Source organism: Eretmochelys imbricata, chromosome 2, assembly GCF_965152235.1.
Source record: "Eretmochelys imbricata isolate rEreImb1 chromosome 2, rEreImb1.hap1, whole genome shotgun sequence".
Taxonomy (NCBI): domain Eukaryota; kingdom Metazoa; phylum Chordata; order Testudines; family Cheloniidae; genus Eretmochelys; species Eretmochelys imbricata.
The window spans coordinates 141,757,360-141,781,117 of NC_135573.1; the positions used below are offsets into that span (position 1 = coordinate 141,757,360).

Consider the following 23,758-nt stretch of genomic DNA (forward strand, 5'->3'; position numbering starts at 1 on the left):
CAGAGCATGAACACTGAAAGTGGTACACAGACATGAAAGCCAAGGAGAGGAAGAAACGCAGCAGTAGGAAGATGCACAGTGACGAGCCATGTAACTGAAACACAAAGAAGCCCTAGAAAAGGAGGAGAGAGAGAATAATCTGGACATGATGGCAAGACATAGATAGATCCCACAGTCCCCAGGCATTCCCTTCATCCAAGAAGCATTCTGCTGAGATAAGCTGCACACAGCATACAAGGAAACAGACTGTATTGATGAATATCTTTGCACTTTTGAATAGCTATGTGAGGTTCGTAAGACAAGGAAGTCCCCACACTGATTGCACAACTCTCTGGTAAAGCTTTAAATATATTTAATGAAATGCTGATTGGAGAGGCTTTGAAATATCCTGAATTTTAAAAAGCTGTTTTGCACAGGTTTCAAATTACTCTAGAAGCGTATAGGCTGCAATTTAGGAAACTCAGGAAACGTGCTGGCATGAGTGAAGTGAGTATGCCTATAAAATGTGTGATCTAATGAGAAAACAGGTAAAGGGAAAGTGAGCTGAGAACTGTGACTAACTGTTTGATCTCTTTGCTCAAGACCATTTCCTAAGCAACTCTTCTGAGAAGGTCAGACATGCAATATGGAATATATCTTTACATTCTGTACAGGAAATTGCCACCCTGGCTGATTCCTTTGTGCAAGGTCAGATGTCTAATGAGTGCAAGACACAGAATGAGGGTCACAAACCTAGGGTAAAGGGACCCCACCCCAGGTAGGAAATAGTGAGGTTCGGGGCCCAGGCATTCACCTCCCCAGAATCATTCCCCTCCTAGAAATCCCCATCACAGACCTCTGGGACAGGAAAATGGTCCAAGAAGGTGCTTTCAGTGTAACTCCACTGAGCACCTGAGAAATCAATGCCCTAAATTAAAAGAAACTAAGACCAAATCCTGTCTAGCCCAGATTAATGCAGCTGTCCTTAACCCAGGACCCCAAGAGGTACCTGCAGCTCCTCTGATGAATTTTGTGAGATCTGACCCTGTAGATGTAGACCTGGAATTTATTAAAGTTGCCAAAGTGAATGGCAAAGAATGCATAGGGTGGAGACATACTGGTGCCCAGATCTCTCTGGTCAGGGAAAGCGTGGTCCAAAGGACTGATCTGTTGCCTGGCCAGGAAGTAGAGCTTCCGGCACTAGGGAAACACAACATTCTTGTGCCTCTGGCTTGAGTTCATTTGGAATGGGAAGGTTTAAAGAGTGACTTAGTAGTGGGGGTGCAAAATAGTCTCTGCATGGAAATACTTGTGAAGAATGATATTTTGCATATGACTAAGGCTGTGAACATTGTAACCCATAGTAAAAGGGATTATTGTGCTGGGATTCCAGGAGGAAATTATAAAGACTCAGTAACTGCTAAGGGGAGAGGGGAAGGTCTCTCCAGCTCCACTGCAGCAGAAGAAATCATCATGTTTCCAGGTGCAGGAGGGGCCAAGCCAAGGCCAGCTCCTGCATGGCAGAGGAAAGACACATGCCCTCAAGGGGAGGAATTAACCCCTGTTACTGAAGAAGCTGTCACAGTTGTCAGCTGTCAACATTTTGCAGATGGACAAATGGCAGACTGCACTCTAGAATGAATAAGGGAATATGTCTTAGAGGGAGCCCCAGTAAGGGGAAATGGGGAGAGGTTTTTTGAAGAGGCAGAGGGACAGCCAGTAACTGAACACATACAAAAGTTCAGAAAAGAGTTAAAAGACACAGATATGGTTCAGACTAAACTCAGGGATAGTCAGTCCAAACAAAAGGCTTGGTATGACCAACATACTTCTAAATGATCTTTTGAAATAGAAGACGTGGTGTTAGTATTAAGCCCTGTGAAAAAATGCAAAATTCTTGGGAAGGACCTTTTGAGGTGATAGAAGAGGTGAAGGAAGATACATATTTTAATAGGCCTCATGGTAATGCTGTCCCACATTGTACATGTAAACAAACTTAAAGCTTATCACAGCACGGAAGCCATGGTAAACATGGCTGGCTAGAAGGGGAAATTGAGAGACACACCTGAATGCCAAAGTAACTCATTTTTGGAATGCATTAATATTTGCAGTGAGTTAATGCTAGCTGAAAAGCCATTATGAAAAGTGTTATCTGTGCTACAAGAACACAGACAAGTGTTTTCTAGGAAGCCAGGGAAAACTCTGTTGCTGACTCATAAAATCATTATTGACGGATCACAGCCATCTCCCAGCAGGGCCTACCATACCACTGGCAAGGTAGAAGAGCAAATTCAAATAGTAATACAAAGCACGCTGGACATGGGAGTCCAGCTCTTGGGTGTCACTTGTGGTGTTGGTCCTTAAGAAAAGCACTGTAAAGTTTTGTATTGATAATAGCAAACTCAGTGCTATCACTGTGCCAGATTCTTATCCCACACGTAAAACTGATGATATGCTGGACATTTTAAGCAAAGCTTAACATCTCAATTCTTTTTATTTAGTTAAGGGGTACAGGCAAATTCCTTTAGATGATGATGCACAGAAAAAAAATCAACTTTAATTAATGATACGGGGCTGTATGAATTCAAAGTGTTACCATTTGGGTTAGTTAATGCAGGAGTCACTTTTCAGAGGCTGGTCAACTGAGTGTTAAATGGATTAAAGGACCTTACGGGGGCCTATGTCAACGATACAGAAGCATTTAGTAACACTTGGGCTGATCACAGCAAAGCACGGTATGGCACCCAAGGTTGCAGGGCAAGCGGTGACACAACCGCTCGCTGGTCTGGATTGCACCCTGGAACGCAATAAAACCCTACCTGCATTTCTCTGCATTCTTTGGGCTAGGGTCAGAGTTGTCTGGGCCGTCCACGGTCCTTCTATCACAGTGCATGCTTAAGTTCTGAAACATGGAGCCTTCTCTGTCCACTTGGCTACTCTGACCTTGGATGGCCCATCCTCTTACCCTCTGCTGCCCAAACTTCTTGTCTCTCTCACTGAGGCCCCCAGCCATTTATAACCTCTTGGTCGGTGATCTCTGTCTTTTTGTCCTGGCTTGGGAATTTCCATTCTCTCAACCTGCCGTTGAGGGGAATGGAAAGAACTGGTTTCCCTAAGATGTAGTTACTTTTTTGTAATGCCTATTCAGGTGCTGATCGTTCTTAATAATTAGCTGTTGTCCCTGGTCTGGGACAGGGAGGTACATGCTTAAAGGCTTGAAAGCAATGAAAGAGGGATTTATGGTACAACAATTTTCAAAACAACTTTGGAACATCATAATATCAGCTAGAATTCCTAGGTAATACATACGCTCATCAAATCACGACAAAGACATCACAGATCATAAAATGGCAAACTTGTATTCAGATTTTTTAAAACAGTTTTTGTTAATACCTATTTACCTATAATACCTAGAGCTGGTCAAAGAATGAAATCCTATTTTCATAAAAATTTCAAAATTGTTTTCATTTTAAGAAGTGTTATCAGTTTTTAACTCCCCCTGCCCTCACACTCTGATAAACACATACCCCAAAATGGTTATCAAACTTTTTCGTTTTAACAAAAACCACATTGTTTTTGATAAATGAAAAATGTCAATAATCCTCAAAAGAGTTTTCAGTAATTTTTTAAAACACACATAGAAAAGAGGCACTTTTTTGCAAGGAAAATTTGACAACGTTGATACTTTTTACAACAAAAATGTAAGTTTTATAAAAAAGGTCATCACTGACAAAAAAACATATTTCAGGAAATTTCAAACACTGTGTAGTACAGCTAGAAGAAAGATTAAGATCTTAAGAGTCAACTTCTACTGCAATCTTAACTATGGAGTCACTATATGGTGCATCCATAATCCAATCTTTTCAGGAAGCTTTGTTAACAAGATTAATGAAAGATTTTATTAAATTTAATTCCAGACTTCTGAGCGTTTCCCTAGTTCATATTTGTTTGGAACTGAGACAGCGTTTCTGGATAATCTTTTTCATTCGAAATTCTTTGTTCTTGTTATTCCCATTGTTACGTAATGATAGTTTTATGAATAATCACAATCAGACTTGTATAACTGTTATTAGTAACAACAATGTACATTATAAAGACAACTCCACAGTGGTGGACAAATACAAAGATGCTATGTGAGATTCAATATGTAAATTAAGTTGTCTCTTTCACGTTGAGACTGTTTTACACACCTAGTTATTGTAAGTAAATAAAAACTTGTTTGCATAGAAGTAAGAGATTCACCATCTCAGAATACTTTTTGTTACTTGGTAGATACAGCTTTTACATGCTATCTTATACTGTGATTTAAAAAGCTTATTCAAAGTTCAGTTTGGATGAAACAAACAACTAGTTGTCACTTACAGCCCATAGTAACTCCACTTACTGTATCGACCCCTGAGAGGATCTTTGCCCTCCTTTCCTAGCCCATCTTAAAATTGCTAGTTGAATCCAATTAGCAAGGAAATTCAGAGTTAACATGGATAATCTGGGTCAACAGTTCCTCCTTATGTGATTTTACACAGGTAGGAGGCGAATGACCATTACTATTTTCAAGTACCTAGACCAGGGGAATGGGCAGCATTAAGTTAGCATAAGGCCACAGAAATCCACTAAACCCTTTGGTGGGCCATTTTTTCTTAACGGCTACATACTGTGTAACTCAGAAATGTTTGCTACAATACAGCATGTTAATATACAATTCACCATGGATTAACAGTGTTAAACAGAAGTGTTCTTAAATATAAAAAACGGCTACTCACCTCTCATAACTGTTGCTCTTCGAGATGTGTTGCTCATGTCCATTCCAACAGGTGTGTGCACGCACCACATGAACGATCGCCAGAAGCTTTTCCCTAGCGGTACCTGGAGGGTCAGCAGTGGAGACCCCTAGAGTGGCGGCAGGGTCATATATACATCGCCATGAGGGCGACTCGCCGCCCGTTCAGTTCCTTCTTGCCAGAAGACTCCGACAGTGGGGAGACGGGCGGGACCTGGAATGGACATGAGCAACACATCTCGAAGAACAGTTACGAGAGGTGAGTAACTGTTTTTTCTTCTTCGAGTGATTGCTCACGTGCATTCCAATAGGTGACTTCCAAGCGGTTACCTCGGAGGACGGGTCGGAATTCACCTGACTGTCGACTGGAGGACTGCCAAACCAAACGCAGCAGCATCCCTCGCCTGCTGGGTAATTGCGTAATGGGAAGAGAAGGTGTGGACTGAAGTCCACGTTGCTGCCTTGCAGATGTCTAGGATAGGGACCTGTGCCAGGAAAGCCGCAGACGTTGCTTGTGCTCTGGTGGAATGCGCTGTAATAGGTGGAGCTGGAATTTTAGCCAGGTCATAGCACGTCCTGATGCAGGACGTGATCCATGATGAGATTCTCTGTGATGAGATAGGAAACCCCCTCATCCTTTCTGCAATTGCAACAAAAAGCTGTGGTGATTTACGGAATGGCTTTGTGTGTTCAATGTAAAAGGCGAAGGCCCGACTAACATCTAAGGTGTGAAACATGTGCTCCCTGTTGGTGGCAAGGGGTTTAGGGCAGAACACAGGCAAGAATGTGTCCTGGTTCACATGAAACTGGGAGACCACTTTGGGTAAAAATGCAGGGTGGGGGCAAAGCTGCACCGTGTCTTTATAAAACACTATGTACGGGGGTTTGAAGGTCAGGGCTCTGAGCTTGGATACCCCTCCTCGCAGAGGTTATAGCTACTAGGAAGGCCACCTTCCAGGACAGACAGGAGAGAGGGCAGGTAGCCATAGGCTCAAACGGGGGCCTCATGAGAGAGGATAGGACCAGGTTTAGGTCCCGGGGGGAACGGGCCGATGTACAGGTAGGTAAAGTCTGCCAAGGCCCTTAAGGAACCTGCCCACCATAGGGTTACTGAATACTAATCCCCCCAGCATTCCCAGGTGGAAGGCCAAAATGGCCGCCAGGTGTACCCTTAGGGATGATATCGCCAACCCTTGGCACTTGAGGTCCAAGAGGTAGTCTAGGACAAGGGGAACTGGGGCTGATTGTGGGTCAGATCCTCTTTGTCGGGACCAAATGGAGAAACACTTCCACTTGGCCAGGTATGTGGTTTGAGTGGAGGGTTTTCTGCTTCCCAATAGGACTTCCCTGACCGAGTTTGAGCACTGAAGTACCAAAGGGTTCAACCACGGAGTTTCCATGCTTTGAGGTGGATGGACTCCAGGTTGGGGTGCTGCAGCTGGCCGTGGTCCTGTGAAATTAGGGATGGGCAGCTCTATTGGTATGACCACTGAAAGGTTCAGCAACACGGTGAACCAGTGCTGGCGGGGCCATGCTGGTGCTATCAGAATCTACGAGGCCCTGTCCTGGCGAACCTTGAGGAGCACTCTGTGTGTGAGGGGGAACGGTGGAAACGCATACATCAGGTGCCCCACCCAAGATAGGTGACAGGAGTCCGCAATGGAGCCCGGGCTGTAGTTCAGGAAGGAGCAGAACCTCTGGCACTTCCTGTTGCCCCGCATGGAGAACAGGTCTGTATGGGGAAAGCCCCACTTCTGGAAAATTGAGTGGGTGATATCCGATTTGAGGGACCACTCATGTCCCTGGAACGAGTGGCTGAGGCAGTCTGCCAGCTCGTTCTGCACCCCAGGAAGGTATGACGCCTGCAGGTGTATGGAGTGCGTGATGCAAAAATCCCACAGGGCGAGGGTTCCTGACAGAGGGGAGAGGAGCGAGCACCACCCTGTTTGTTTATATAAAACATTGCTGTGGTGTTGCCTGTGAGGACTGATACGCACCTGTCTCGGAGACGGCTCTGGAATGTCTGGCATGCCAGGCGAACTGCTCTCAACTCTCGGACATTGATGTGCAGCGACAGCTCTGCCTGGGACCAGAGGCCTTGGGTTCTGACACTGCCCAGATGAGCTCCCCAACCAAGCGCTGAAGCATCCATAACCAGGACAATCGTCGGTTGGGGCTTTGCGAAAGGTACTCCCGCACAGACCATCTGAGGTTGGAGCCACCAGTGGAGGGAGCTGAGTATTCGCGGGGGGAGGGTCACTATTGAGTCCAATGAATCCTTGCCCTGCCTGTGCACCTGTGCTAGCCAAGCTTGTAGAGGTCGAAGGCGGAGCCCGGCATGTTGCACCATGTATGTGGAGGTTGCCATATGTCCCAGAAGCCCCATACAGTTTCTGGCTGTGGTGATTAGGAAATGAAGGAGAGTATGAATAATGTCCAAGATTGCTCTGAAGCGTAGCTCTGGGAGGAACGCCCTTGTGACCGTACAGTTCAGGAGGGCTCCAACGAACTCTATCCTTTGAGTGGGGGTCAGGATAGACTTGGGTTCGTTCAAAGTAAGGCCCAGTCTGAGGAATGCGTCCCTGACCAGGGACACGTGCTGTGCTACCCTTGTTTGGGATTCTGCCTTGAGAAGCCAGTCATCTAGGTATGGGAAAACCTGGACCCGGCACCTGTGGAGGAACGCTGCTACAACCGCCATACACTTGGTGAATACCCGAGGGGCAGAGGAAAGGCCGAACAGAACGCCCTGAACTGGTGGTGATAGCCACCGACTACGAAGCTGATAAAACGCCTGTGGGAAGGGATAATTGAAATATGGAAATATGCGTCCTTCATGTCGAGGGCGGCGTACCAGTCTCCCGGCTCCATTGAGGGAATGATGTTGGCCAGAGAGACCATGCGAAACTTCACTTTTTTTATGCATAAGTTAAGGTCTCGCAGGTCCAGGACAGGCGGAAGCACCCCCTTGGCCTTGGGGATAAGGAAATAACAGGAGTAGAACCCCTTCCCCCCGAATTGCTGAGGGACCTCCTCTATCGTGCCTAGCGCTAGGAGCGACTGAACCTCCTGTAAAAGAAGTTGCTCATGAGAAGAGTCCCTGAAGAGGGATGGGGGAATGGGGGTGGGAGGGCGGTACAGAGCAGAATTGGATAGAATATCCCACCCCTACCGTGCTGAGGACCCAGCGATCTGACGTGATCTGAGCCCAAGCCTGGTAGAAACGGGAGAGTCGGTTCACAAAGGGACGGGAAGGATCCGTTAAGGTGACTGGTGCACCGTCCTCATGCGTAACTTCAAAAGTTAGGCTTAGGGTCAGGGGGCTGTTTAGTCAAACCCTGGCCTTGGCCCGAAGAGGACTGTGGCTGCCTCCTATTGTTTCTGCCCCTCCTTCTAGGTGGTCCTTGGTAGAAGCGAGATGGGGGCTGAGGCCTAAAAGACCTTCTCTGAGGTGCCGGGTCCTTCCTCGGTGCCGGGACATCCCGCACCAAGGCTGGTGCACTGCGTACTGAGGAGACCGGTGCCAGTTCCATCTGTGGCTGAAGGGCCGACTCCATCAAAAGGAGTTTCAGGCGGTAGTCCCGCTCTTTCTTTGTTCTGGGTTTAAAGCCCCTGCAAATAGGGTACTTATCTGTTTGATGGCCCTCACAGAGACACTTGAGACAATCGGCGTGCGGATTGCTTGTGGGCACAGCCCACACCTCTCACACGCTTCAAACCCCTGCAGCCGAGGCATAACCCAGCGCCGGGGAGAACAATAACTACAACTATTTACAACTTGAATAACTATCTACACTGAAGACAAAGGAAACCACTAGGCTAAGCAACTTGTGAGCAAACACTAAGCTGTTCCAACGACCGTCACGGGCGGTAAGAAGGAACTGAATGGGCAGCGGGTTGGCAGGGTCATATATACGTCGTCATGAGGGCGCCACTCTAGGGGTCTTCACTGCCGACCCAACGGATACCGCTAGGGAAAAGCTTCCGATGAGCGTGCATGCAGTGCACGCAGACACCTGTTGGAATGCACATGAGCAATCACTCGAAGAAGAAAAGCCCTTTACAGCATAACCTTTAAACAAACAACTTAAGTCTTTCACTAACCCCTTTTCCAGTGTGCAGAAGAGAAAGGGATTAATACATGAAAACATCCAAAAATAAATATCTTCAAGTTTTTTCTCTGCCTTTCCCAGTCTCTGCCTCCTCTCTGCTCCCCCCTGGACACAGGGTCTACCACATGGGCAGTACTTAAGTTATATAGGTCAAAGATGGGAGGTAAAACAGATCTTGTGAAAATCTGAACCTGTGATCCTGAAAAGTCAAGCAACCTCCTTCTGGTTTAACAGTGCTAGGAACCCTCATAACCCACAAGTTGCCTTTTTTTTTTTTTTAAGCACTACACATGCACAGAAACTGAAAAATGCTTTAATACTTAATCAAATAGGAAACCATACCTCATACTGTATTTATAAAAGCCTTTAGAGAACCTCATACTCCAGTAAAAGCAAGGAAGTATTGAAAGTCTGAATTCAATTAAAAACAAAACCAGCAATTAACTGACCTGCCATGGGTAGAATAGAGGTGTCTGATCCAAAGGAACTCTCAAAGGAGCAACAATTACCAGTTCAAACAGAAGACCAAGCAGAAGTGGAACCACACCAGCTAGTAGCACAGCTACTATCAGTGTCTTCATTATCTAAAACACAAAAAGCTGGATTTATAAATGATGCGAGATGGCTAGTTCCAGTCAAAGCTGCACCTCTCAATTTCTCAAAGTTTAAAGCCTTTGCATGTTTACTCTTAAGAGAAAAATAAAAAGGCAGAAAAAATTGATACTGAATTAGTATATATGCAAAATTAAGTTCTGTTAACTGTAAATTACAATACACACCTGTAGTTACAAAATCTGTATTTTTAATGCTTTTTAGCCCAAAAAAGTAATTAACAGGATCCTCTTTGATGTCGTCTTTTTTTTTAAACCACATACTCATATTTGACTGTCGTAGGTATGGAAAGTACCCAATGACCAGTACTTAATCAGGAAGAATTCTTTCAGTGTTTCTCCTCCCCAGCACAGTTATGATCAAGATGTGAGTTTTTTGTGTTATTTACAGGTTATGCAGTATTTGTTAAATTGATTAACAATTCTGTCCTTGAATTTTTTGCATATAATAAAAGCAAAGGCATCCTGATCTAATTAACTTTGTCAGTGCAGGGTGCAGAGGACAGACCCAAGGATATAATTTAGTATTGATATTGGCAATTTCCTTTGGCAAACTAAATGAACTACAAATGAAGTGAAGAATGTGCTGATCAGGGAGACAGTTACAGCATGAAACATCTATTAAAACTGCTATTGTCTGTAAATATCTAGTAAGATGTAACCTTGAGAGGATCTTTCACAGGTTACCCCATTCCCCATGCATCTTTAAAACGTATCCATAAAGGGAAAAAATATGTTACCATTCCAGAATTATAGCAAGGTTGAGTATGGAAGTTCTATAACTAAAACTAATTGAGACAGGTGAGGGCTTGCCTTGATTATGATGAAAGCTTCCCTCAGTGTCTAAAGTCACTATTAGCATAAGAACCATTATGAAAATAGTCTCATCATAATTGGAGAGGAAGTGGGTTTTTTTTTTTTAAAGTATTCATCTGAACAACGCCACAAATTTGGTGATCTGAAAGAGCTTTCTGAAAATGTGCACCGTGCAGCTACACAACATATGCCTGTACAAAAAAAATGGTTTCCCATAACTGACTATCATCTCCAGTCTTATTTTTGGCACTTCACGAATACCGTTAAGTCTCTAAACAGGTGAACACTTCACAATTTTCATCTGTTACTATTTACAGAATAGAATTAAACAACTGTAAACAAATATTTCTTGAGATCATGTGATACAGGTTTTCACTGGATAGTATCCTGTACTATGTTTCATTTAAATGTGAACGTAATAGTTAAATAGTTAGTACTGTGGCGCTCAAAGGACTGATTCATTAACATTCTGTTTGAATAGGGTTTCCATCGGAACAGTGATTACTGTTCAGAAGTCCAAACTCAGACTGAGTAGCTTTAGGGGAAGGAGGCTGGGGATCAAAAAGGAAAAAACAGTACAAGGTGAGTTTGAGAGGAGGAAGCAAGTATAACTCATTAAAGAAGCAGAGTATGCTGTTTGATAATACAGCAAAAGCTTTCTTCTATCAAGAACTTACCATGAGGGACCACTCTTTAACCTTCTGAAAAATCACTCTGCGACCCTGCGGCATCCATGCGACTAGAACGGTCACCGCCCGAATGGTTAGCCAGCAGACATAAAGACCACAAGCAGCTGTGTACAGTTCATGGATTTTGGCTGCTCCCGTCCAAAATGACATTAACCAACGGCCAGCAAATACTGGAAATGTAGAGATTAATAAATATACTAAGACTAAGTAGCAGGATTATTTTACCTATCAGTGAAGGATGACAACTATAGTGTAAATTTGCCTCAGTCTTAAACCCAATGTAAAATATGAGTTTTCAAAATCTTGTGCTGAGTTCACAAATATTGCAAATTTCAATTGATTTGTTATCTCACAGCCTAGACAAAAAACAAAACATCCAGTTAGATTCACGAACTTTAATTTCAAGGATAAGTTTAAAAACAAAGCTGAAATAGTAATGGTTCATTCTCAAAATTTATGGCATTCAATTCCATTTGTGGCATTCAATCTAGCACAAAACAAAAGTGTCTAGAGTGCAACAAAAATGTTTAGATACATTCTAACAGTAAGCTTGAAACTGGCTCATTTTCCATTAATACTACAATCTCGCTACAGAAGTACTCTTAGTACCATGATGGTGGGGACCATGAGAGCACCCCAAGTATTTAAAAATAGAAACAATAACTGTCTTTCTTCCATACCAGGCTATAGGAGAAATTGCTCCATTGTCTTATTTATAGATTTCATTTGCTTGCTGGCTTATGTTTAGGAGAGGTTGGGTGTGCTGTGTGAAGTTACTGAGAAAAAATTAAGTCAAAGATAGGAGTAGTTTGAAAGAAGTCCAGGTCCATGGTCATTATCTCACTCATCTCTCACAGGTAACAAGTTACATAATTTAGATACATCTCCTGTGAAAAATACCGTCTTCAAAAACTTACTAGCCTCCCCAACTGGTTGACAATTTCAATGTTCCGGGGGGGCAGAGTTACTGTAGGAGGGCGAGGCTGCAGAAAGGCGCTCTCTCATGTAGCTAAGGGACCATCCCATGGAAGGCATAAAATATCAAGAGAAGGACCATGAACTGGACTATTTAATTGAGAGTAAAGGCAGAAAGAAGAGTGTCAGAGGGAATGTTCACAGCAACTTCTATTGCTAAGCAGACTGGCTGTTGCATTTTGTACCAGCTGGTGCTTTCTTCATTTTATTCCTGGTTAGCAGATGCAGCAATCAAGACTGCAAGTCACAAATGCATGGATCAGACTGGCCCTGTCTGCAACTGCTAGGACGGGGTGCAATCTCCACTTAATGGGTCAGTAACCAGTTACAGGTTACAGTTGGATTTGTTTGCCACCCTGCCTATTTGGGCATCTAACAGCACTAAAAAGAGTTCAAAGGGTTTGCCTTCACTAGATAATTAGTCCATGTTAAAAGCTGTGTTAACTCATGTGTGTAATGTGATTTTGTAGTCAGTATAGACAAGAACAAGTTGTGTTCAACATGTATCTTGTCATGGTTAAAAATGTGGTTTCAGTAGGATTTATCCACGATCATGTGATGTAATATTACACACTATTTGTTCCTGTCTACACAGAATGCAAAATCATGTTTAACATGCTAAGTTTACACAACTCCTCAAGGTCATATTCTAAGATGACCTAATTGTCCAGTGAAGGCAAGCCTTAAAAAGGATCTCAAGGCTGTATGCAGACTGACCATTTAAGGGCAAAGTGCATCACTTTGTGCATACCAGTACTTTATAGTATGGTAGTGTGCCAACGGAGATCACAGCACAAATGCGCTAGGCACTACACATAAAAGTATCAAGACACAGTGCCAAATCAATGTGCAGACTTTGTTTTAAAATATCATGTACATTTATGACAATACGTTGTTTTAGCTACAATATACCATACACTAGCATTTATAATTTAATTTTGCTTTAGTTTAGGTTATTATAACTAATCACAGTTTCAGGGGAGTTAAGTAATGAAATGGGTTGGTGCACCAGCCTTTTACCACTAAGCAAAGTTAAAATTCTACACTGAAACACCAGGGAACTGTTTCTTTCCTCATTCTTTCTTACACCTTTTTCCCCTCACAGCAGTCATCTTGCAATTATCATTCTCTGAGAACCAGACTAGATCAATTATTTATGGTTTCCATGGGCCAGGCCAGATATGTTGTTTACAAAGCTGCATAGTGACATTTGCACACATGCAACCCACATGATGCCTCGTTGAAATGATCCCCCCTTTCTGCATAAGACCTAAAATTTATCAACAAGAGTTTCCATCACTACCACACAAAAAAAGGAAGACTTATTCCCCCCCCTTTAAAAATAATAGTTTACTAGCTTTCAGTACAATACAATTACAATGAATAATCTGCATATAATATCAAAGTATCACAAAAGGACACAACTCAAGATCATTCATAAGATTAATTTAATCACTAAAGTGTATTGGTCTATTGGTAACTAATAAGAATACCACCAGGACTTCTGTAACCACAGTAGCCAGAGGTTAGAATTCCCTAGCTGACAGTGTTTAAACTTCACTTATCTCACTGAAAGTACAAGTGAAACAATTAGTTACAAAGTGCTCCAATAAACACTGATAATATTCACCCCCAAACTCCTCAAAAACCAAGAGTTTATCCAATAAAAAACAGAAAAACACTAGAAATGAGGGCTTGTATCTAAAGGCTTGTCTACACAAAGCAATAATGTGAACTGCGGGGGTATAATTTCTAAAGTGCACTAACGTGCATGCATGCATCCATGCAGATCCAAGAGGTTCCCTAGTGCACTTTAACACGTACTGTTTCAAACAGCACTACATTAAAACACAGTAGGGAAAGATTAAAAAGCGACTACTATATAAGATATACTATTCAATACAATATATATAAAAAATAAAAAAACTCTGATATTTGGACATTATATAAAACTCAAATTCTAGAAATAAGCCCTGAAAAAATGAAATTAATAAACCACGAAAAACAGAATCTCTATTGTTCTGTCAAACAATTTCAGAAGTATGCAATGAAGATGCACAGTTTACAAAGATTTGATTAATATTCTGTCCATGAAAACAGAGTCAATGTGTATCAGTACTGCAATCTCTAATATACAAACCATGTGCAGTATTAAGTCTCATTCCCTCCTTCAATACTATCAGATGAATAATAGTCTCAATAATTCAAATCCAGTCTTGACCTCAAAGTCATGAAGGTGATCTTGGTGCATGACAGATGTGGCAGTTTCCTGAAACATCTTTGGGAGACCTTACTGAATTACTTTTAAGTGTCATTGGGGTACACAGTATTAAATGAATGGTTTATGTATTACTGTGAGCTGGGATTGCAAGTAACTTCTCTACGGGGAGATATGACAGATGAGAGACCTGGGGGTTCAGAGGACTATATTGAACAATGTGCCAGATAAGAATGGACTTTTTGGAACAAAAAGCGTTAAGTGGGTTTCCTGGGGAATATATAAGGGAAGATGAATGAAAATTCCCCTCCCTCAGTTATGCAAGAACCCAGTCTTTTGAAGTTATACCTTGAAGAGTGAACCATTGTCTTCTGATCACCTGTTACGTGAGGCCAAGATCAAAGGCCCAAATTGTAAAAAAGAAAGACTGAACTACTCATGGTTGTTCAGGTTTTGAATCTGAGAGAGTTATAAACTTATAACCACAGGGAAAACTCAGCTGTGGGTTTTGTAGGACTGATACCTACCAGAGTCAGAGGTTGGAGTTGAGGTGACCTCTGGTAAGCTAATGCATGAAGGTTCTTTTATTATTTGAATGTTTTCTGTAATGCTTTCACCTTAAGAAGAAACATGCTTGCTTAGAAAGAGCAGTTTGGTAACCTGTAATTGTAGCAATTACAATGTTCATAGCTTCTAGAGAGAAAAAACAGCACAGACACTGGCCTTCTAGGCCGTCTGGCTTGCCAGAGATATCACACTGTAGACTAGGCAGGGAACTTTGCAACCTGGAAAGCCCCTGGCTGGGAGGGACACACACACAGGTCTTTGTCCAAGAGAGGTAAAAACTGAAGAGCTAGGAGCCCGAAGTGGGTTCCCTCAGGGGACCATGGATGGGGAATATAGGTGCAGTTGCTTTGAATTGTGACAATAAGATGCTACAGTGGTCATCCGTCTCCCTTCCACTGTATTGACATTTGGATAAAGACACCATTTCTGATTTATGAATCTGTCGTTTTGAATTTAGACTATTACGCTATCAAAGAGGTTAAAAACAGATTCCCAACATTTTTCTGTGATTGCACAGTTTCAATTTTAAACCAACTATTGCCATAAATGCAAGTATGGGGTGTTTGTTTTTACACAGTATCATAGCATAACACGTACCTGGTAACGTAAGGCAGATAAGACTGGCAATCAGTAATGTTATACACATGAAAACAATCAACAGAAATATCTGAAAGACAAAATACAAAGGGAGACAGTTAACAGAAAAACTGAAAGTTGCTTAACTGATTGTTAGCAAAACATTAAAGTATCAAAATATGCATCCATTTAGAAATCAGTAATCTAGATAGTAAATGCAACACATAAAATTTCTATTCCAGTTATTTTAGTTCAGATAGGAGAGCAGACAGTCAAACTTGCTGACTCATTATTCAGCTCCTCAATTATTAACAGGATTCTGTTGTCCACACAGTCTCAGATATTTGGGTGTTTCCAGCTCCATTGGAAACCCTGATTTATTCACCAACCAAACTGCATAAAAATGAGCAGAGGTACTATGGAAAAAACAGTATTTAATTATGTCATCAAAATATTATAGTGCTAATACACAAGGCAGCAGAGCTAAAGATTCACAGGCAACCTTCAGAATTTCTCACCTTTTGACCCTTTCACTTCGATACGCTAATATTCTATGCTTTGGTTTGGGCATTTCTAGGTTTTTCTTGTTTTTAAAACAAAAATAAACAAAGTTCCATCTGCTACAACTATTTGGGGACAGGAGAAGAAGACCATCCTACACAGTATTCTGAGAGGCAAGGGCTCCTGTGCCTCCTTTGAAATGCATGGGTGTCACAGTTCCAGGGTTAATTGCACCTCTGTGGTCTGCTCCAAGACACCTCTTTAGGTCACTCTTGCGAAACTCAGAAGCCCCACACAATCTTATCTTCAGCTCTGCAGCAGAAAATCTCTGCTCCATACTATGGACCTGACAAGTTCTTTTACACTTGGCACCACTAAATGAGGCTGGCATAGGTTCGGTCCGCTCTAGTGGCAGCTCTGAACAGTTTAGACTCCTTCAACGCTCCCAATCCCTAACCAGCACCTGCACGAGAGGTTTACTCCCAGGGGCATAACTGACTTTTGCTTAACCTGGAATTTCAGCTACCACCAGGCTAGCTAACTTTGACGACCTGTAGATTAGTCTAGAAAGGCAAATTCACTGCATGTAAAAGTTCATAATAATAATCAAAAAGTCAAGGCAAGTAAATTAGTAAAAAATTCGACTTCTAAAATACATGCACTGCACTTCCAACGTCTAACGCTGACAAAACAATCTCATTAAATATTACCATAGGGGAAGAAAATACATTGGACAAGTAGTTGAGACACCACTATTACAATTCCTCAGAACTAGTAGAGGTCCTTTTGATTATCTACTTGCCGCCTTTAAAATATATATATACACATGCACACACACTCTCTTCTTCCTATCTTTAATTTTTTAAAAAACACTAGATAAACAAAGCTGAGCATTCATATTTCATCATGGATCACAATATGTATGGAATCTATAATAACTGGATGCAAGAGGGCATGAGGGGCTGGTTATATATGTTTCAAACTGAAGAAAAGTTATATTAAAGTCAACTACATGAGTATAAAGTAGGAAGACATTTGCTAACAAAATAATACACAAAGTCCAAGATACTAAGTAAAGTATGGGGCCTTAATTATTTAGCTTCCAAAAATGATGCTATCACCAAATCTTCCTGAAAAGATATCCTATGTTCTTTTCTTTGTTTATATTACTGTAGTTCCTAGGAATCCTAGTGATGGACCAGGACCCCACTGTATTCTATGTTTGTACAGCACTAGCAAAGAGATGGTCCTCTTTTTAAAGGGTTAGATCTACCTACCCTGAGTGGGAATTTTAAAGGCCTATGGTAAGGCTGGAAACCCACAGGTCCTCCTTGCTGAAGTATGGCTTGATGGGCTGCATGAAGACCTTCTCCCACAACTGGAATGGCATTGTTATTGCGAGCATGCTGGTTATTAGGTTGCTGGTTTGCATTGTTCTCATTCTCTTCCTGGTCTCCAAGTAAGTAAGAATGGAGGTCCCTGTGGCAAAAAGCATGAAATCATTGTGTAATTTCCTCTGGATTTGTTACATGAACGAAAACCTAGAGAAAGCACACCACAGAGCTATATTCATCAGCATTTGTTTAATGAACAAGGTAAAAGGACTGATCACTGAAATATCATGAAGCAACACATAAAAAGCAGCATTTGGCAGGTTTCATTCTTTTTTCTGTAAGTGTTCTACCTGTTGTTTTTTAGATATGTTAGAACATACAAATCTTGGAAGAAAAACAATTTGGGTACAGGTTAAAAGAACCGTTGCAGCACAGCTACAATCTGAACCAACTGAGTCATTCATCTGACTATTTAAAAACAATATTGGTTACAAAAATGTCATGAACAGAAGAGGAAAACTTTGTCAAAATCTTTGCTGGTGTAAACAGGCACAGCTCCACTGATGTAAGAGTTCTCACTTTTACTGGTATTATGTTGGCTGGAGATTGTTCCTTACATGGCTGGATTAAACAGGACAACAACATATCAACTCACATTGTGAAAAGTATCTTCAGCGTAATAACTGGGGAAGAGGCAACATTGTTTTTGTAAAGGGAAATCACGCCTTACCAATCTACTAAAATTCTTTGAGGGGGGTGAAACTGGGCCTCAGTGGGTCACAATTTGAGGATGCCAAATTCAGGACAAACTGCTGAGAAATAGGGCAAACAACCCAAAACTGGTGGTTATTCTTCCATAAGATATACCAAACCAGCAACAAAAGTAAACTTCTGTTTCACCAAACTGGCTAACAAGAAGCCATAAAAGCAGTTTCCTTAGGCATTCCAGTTCTTATTTCACCACCAAAAACACTGGATTTAGAGATGCGTGGTTCTCCACAACCCGTCTCATTAAATAAAAGGTTCTTCTTTCATACACCCAAGTCAATATATAACTAAGATCTTACCCAAAAATCACGCTGATACCAATCCTTTAGTATCTAAAATCTAAAAGTTTATTTATAAGAAAGAAAGAAAGAAAGAAAGGCGAGAGTTAAAATTGGTTAAAGGAATCAAATACATACAATAAATGCAACGTTCTTGGTTCAGGCTTGCAGCAGTGATGGAATAAACTGCTGGCTTAAGTTAAGTCTCTGGCTGCTTCCAAGTCATTGGAAGGTCCTCAGTCCATTGCTTAAAATACTTCCATTAGTATAAGTTTATATAGTCCAGAGGCCTGAGCAAGAAAGAGGCTGGAGCAGGATTGAGGCAAAATGGAGGCATTTTCAGGGCCTTTTATATCTTCTGCCATGTGGAGGGAATCCCACTGTTCTTACTGTGGAAAATTACAGTAACAAGATGGTGGTTGGAGTCACATGGACAAGTCACATGTCCATGCATTTCGCCTAGTCATTGAAGGAAGCCATTACCTATACTCCACACAGTACATTTGCAGGACAGTCCATTCAGTGTAGATGGGTGTCTCCCATTGTCCACTGTCAGTTAAGTGTTTCTTGATGAGCCACTTAATTTGAATAGTCCCTCCAAGATATCCTGGCTAATTACCTTGTGGGCATTACTGCAGGAGCAAACATTTGCAATCCAGGTATAGAGCCAATATTCATAACGTCAAATACAAAACTGATATATGCATGCAGATAGCATAATCATATTAAGCAAATCATAACCTTTCCATAGACATCTCACATGCCACATTTTGTACAAGATTTCCTGCAACTATGTAACAGTAGTTGCAACAATGATCTATATGGTCATATTTTAATTAGATAATGTCACAGGGGATCAACAAGCACGTGGACAAGGGGGATCCAGTGGATAAAGTGTACTTAGATTTTCAGAAAGCCTTTGACAAGGTCCCTCACCAAAGGCTCTTAAGCAAAGTAAGCAGACATGGGATAAGAGGAAAGGTTCTCTCATGGTTTAGTAACGGGTTAAAAGACAGGAAACAAAGGGTAGGAATAAATGATCAGTTTTCAGAATGGAGAGAGTTGAATAGCTGTGTTCCCCAGGGGTCTGTACTGGGATCAGCCCTATTCAACTTATTCATAAAGGATCTGGGAAAAGGGGTAAACAGTGAGGTGGCAAAATTTGCAGACGATACAAAACTTCTCAAGATAGTTAAGTCCCAGGCAGACTGCAAAGAGTTACGAAAGGATCTCACAAAACTGTGACTGGGCAACCAAATGGCAGATGAAATTCAATGTTGATAAATGCAAAGTAATGCACGTTGGAAAACAATCCCAACTATACATATAAAATGATGGGGTCTAAATTACCTGTTACCACTCAAGAAAGAGATCTTGGAGTCATTGTGGATTGTTCTCTGAAAACATCCACTCAATGTGCAGGGGCAGTCAAAAAAGAAAACAGAACGTTGGGAATCGTTAAAAAAGGGATATATAATAAGACAGAAAATATCATATTGCCCCTATATAAATCCACACCCACATCTTAAATACTGTATGCAGATGTGGTCACCCCATCTCAAAAAAGATACATTGGAATTGGAAAAGGTTCAGGAAAGGGCAACAAAAATTATTAGGGGTATGGAACAGCTTCTGTATGAGGAGACATTAATAAAATTGGGACTCTTCAGCTTGAAAAAGAGACGACTAAGAGGGGATATGATAGAGGTCTATAAAATCCTGATTGGTGTGGAGAAAGTAAATAAGGAAGTATTATTTACTCCTTCTCATAACACAAGAACTAGGGGTCACCAAATGAAATTAATAGGCAGCAGGTTTAAAACAATCAAAAGGAAGTATTTTTTCAAACAATGCACAGTCAGTCCATGGAACTCTTTGCCAGAGGATGTTGTGAAGGCCAAGACTATAACAGGGTTCAAAAAAGAATTATGTAAGATCATGGAGGATAGGTCCATCAATGGCTATTAGCCAGGATAGGCAGGGATGATGTCTCTAACCTCTGTTTGCCAGGGTCACCTGGCATTGGCCACTGTCGGAAGACAGAATACTGGGCTAGATGGACCTTTGGTCTGACCCAGTATGGCCGTTCTTATGTTCTTAACCTTTGAACAGCAGTTTAGAATTTGTGAACAAAAGAAGTCACAGGTTCTAAAATGTTTTCCCTACAGGTATACATTTTCTTCTCTCCCTAATAAGTCTCAATGTTTAAAAAAAATCTACAAAACCCCTAAAAATTGTCCTCGCAGCAGTCTGAGAGCATCAGTACCCAGTACCAGTGTACTTGCGTAGAGAGGGGCACCATCTCTGATATGCAATGTTATTAACTGGCAGGACTTTATGGGGGTCTGGTAAAATCAAATACCTATTACGTATGCTCAGAAGCAATTTTTCATTCCCCACCCCCAAATCTAGCAAGAACTCCTCCTCAAAGGACTACTTACATAAAGCTCCAAACTTCAGACAATTCCTCCATCAGAACGTAGATTTAAAAATGGTAATTAAGTTTTTTTCACCCTTGCTTAATTAAAAATGGCTGAAGGAATGTTTATTCAAGCCATCTCTACTGGTAACTGCAACAGTTGAAGATGCATAATAGTTCCCATTGTTATCCCCCCAACTTGGTTCTCATCTCCACCTCCCTCCGTCACCTACTTTCCATTGGTATTCATCTTTGGGGATGAGTTATCCATGTTTTGACTGTATCTGAAGGTCAATTTTTCTATTAAGTTGGAGCTAAATATCTCATTTGTTTTTCAGGCATGAAAAGCTGAAAAGATTATTGCAAAGAGGAAGAAAGGATCTCACTCTCCATCCCAATCTCAAACCTCCCTAAGAATAATTCAGTCAAGAAAAAACCTTCAAATTTGAAATATTATTAATGAGCAGTACAGGATTTGGGGAGTGCAAGTACACTTGTTTAAGTCAAATTATGAAACAGTCAAAAACTACTAAAACAGAACAGTTCCTTACCCTACAGTAACTGTGGTTCTTTGAGATGTTGTAGTCAGTATGGATTCTTAGGTGCACATGCATCATGTGTGCAAGCCCAGAATCTTTCGAATAGCAGAGTCCAGTGAGGAGACACATGTGCCCTGAGCCTCCTTGAGCTTCTGTGTGAAGGCATAAAAAGGGGGAGTGGCAGCAATCCCAACTCAGTTCCCTTGCAATTCAAAGCCCATGAGTGACTGCTGAGGACTTGGAAAAGTGGGGATGAAGAATAGGTCATGGGATCCACACTGACTATAACAATTCAAACAACCACAATTATAGTAGAGTTAGTAACCACTCCTTCTTTGAGCGTTAGTCACTGCAGGTGACTGGCAAACAATATTGACTCAGGATGGTGGGAATGAGGAGTATCAGCTGCATCTTCAAAATGAAACAGCTTGGCTCTTGAGGCAACCAACTGTGGCCACAAAAAGAAGAAAATCCTCTATCGTCCCCACAGCTATGAACATAATATCATGGAACTCTAGGTTTGCCCAGAGTGCAGTTTCTTCTCCCCTCATGTGGAATGAGGTCTTGGGATGAACACAGGTTGGTTTAAATGGGACTTGGAAATCATCTTGGGAATTTGGTATGAGGTTTTAGTATCACCGTGTCTTTATGGAACCAAAAGTACAGCTGTTCCACCACGACTGTCTGAAGTTCGTTCACTCTCTGGGCCGAGGTCATCGCTACCAAAAATCACCATTCTGAGAGTAAGCTGGTGAATGGAGAACTCCACAAGCTTTAGAAGGATGATGTTGCGGTCCCATACTAGAGCAGGTCTTCTGACCAGTGAGTAAGCATGCATTAGGCCCTTGACATATTTGGATACCATTAGGATGAGAGGAGACTGAGTCCAAAGGTATCAGTCCATGATATGCAGAGACTTCCACTAGATTAACTCTGACTGAGCTAAATGAACGTCCAGAATGTTTTAACTGCAGGAAGTAGCCCAGAATCTTCAGTATCAGGGCTTGCAATGGGTTTAGGCCACTCTGGGTTGGAGGAATAAGTCTCTCTTGCACAGTATTCTGCTCTACGTCAGGATTTCCTGATTTTCCACGGCACTCAACCAGTCAATATCCAGGTTATAAGGTGCTGCGACTTCAGGTCTGGATGGAATCCTTGACAGTTTGACCATATGGGGTCTGCCGGATCAGGCCTTCCTTGTCTTGTTATGATTCAATTAAATTTCGACTCAATTGTGTATTGATCACTAGTGGAAGAAAAACACTTCTTTGGTCTGTACTAGTATCATCTCAGGGTATGTCTATGCAGCAGCTAGAGACTTGTGGCTGTCCCGTGCCACATGGTTTGAGCTGTGGGGCATTTTTTGTAACAGGCTCTTGGGAAAAGATCCCTGAAATAAGGAGGGGGCAAGGTAGGAAACAAGGAAAGGAACTGGATGGGGTAGCCATAGACGATGATGAGCATTAATTCTTCATCTAATCTCTGACCACAACTGATGGAAGGGGGGAAAAGCGATTTCTGAAAGTTGGCTGCAGTATGGACTTGACACAACCGAGCTCTGAATACTCCTGTCAAACCTGCTGACTCTGAGAGGGGGCTTGGTGTACAATGGAGGACGACAACAGGCGCCTACTGGTGTAATGGGGTTCTTTCTGGGCAAATATTCTGGCTGACAATTGTGGGAATAAGATTGTGTTTTGTCTTTGTGGGAGCTGATCCCAGAAGGGCTTGCAGTATAGCGTGGGGTAGTACATCCCTAGAGATCTCAGAATTGCCTTCAAATCTTTGACAGAAAGGAGTGCTTGATCAGTCCAACTGCTAAAGAGCTTCATGCCCTGAAGGGTAGGTCCTCTCACATAACCTGGACTTCTTTTGGAATCCCAGACATTTATAACCAGGAGGAGCAGGGCATTTGGACTACTGTAGCTATGAATCAAGTGGTCATATCTGACTCATCCACTGTGGCTTGCAGCACTGTTCTTATTACTACTTGCCCCTTCCTTGATAGGATGGTCTCAGCTCTTCCTTACAATCTTGAAGGAGCCTCGATAGGAATGGGGTCACCCTCGCCCACATCAGAAAACTATTTTGCCAACAGGGCCAGTAGCTTCCTGTTAGGAACTGGAGGGAGGGCTGATGAGTAAGCCTTTTGGCCAAAGTAGTTCCGTTTCCTGGGAGTGAGGGGGGTGTCCTTATCTGTGGTGGATCTAGTCTTTTGCTGGACCGCAGACACCGCAAGCGACTCTGGTGTCTGATGCTTAGAAGAAAGTTCAAAGCCTTTGGATGGAACTTGATAACACTTTTATACTCAGTTTGAAGAAGGGGAAAGCAAGGCTGAGGTGTGCCACAATCCTTTTGTTGGGTCCAATATACAATGATCTGCACAATCCCAGTTGGGACTGAGGATACTGAACAGAGAACAAACCTAAGATCATGGTCGTCTCAAAGTCCAAGATTTCAGCAAGCTATCCTCAAGAGCAGGTCTGGAAGGCTCTAAAGTTATTGATAGTTGGTGTTGGGTCGAGGCAACAGCCTCATCTGGAAAAGAGGAAGATTAGGTGGGGAGGGCAATTGGAGTGTTTCCTGAGCCATTACCTCA

At 42.1% G+C, this 23,758-nt stretch overlaps 1 protein-coding gene across 2 annotated transcripts in view; it reads right to left on the reverse strand.

Annotated features, from left to right (window-relative positions):
- The window catches only part of MARCHF6 (membrane associated ring-CH-type finger 6), a 117,527-nt gene that overhangs the window by 16,497 nt on the left and 77,272 nt on the right, over positions 1–23,758 (reverse strand). The window contains exons 19-23 of one of the 2 annotated variants that reach the window (XM_077810796.1): positions 17,099–17,300; positions 15,342–15,411; positions 14,705–14,794; positions 10,973–11,154; positions 9,318–9,452 (exon numbers count right to left, since the gene is read on the reverse strand). In XM_077810796.1, the coding sequence (XP_077666922.1) occupies positions 9,318–9,452; positions 10,973–11,154; positions 14,705–14,794; positions 15,342–15,411; positions 17,099–17,300 (679 nt within the window). The remainder of the gene's footprint in view (positions 1–9,317; positions 9,453–10,972; positions 11,155–14,704; positions 14,795–15,341; positions 15,412–17,098; positions 17,301–23,758) is intronic. The other variant, XM_077810797.1, reaches the window with a different exon arrangement.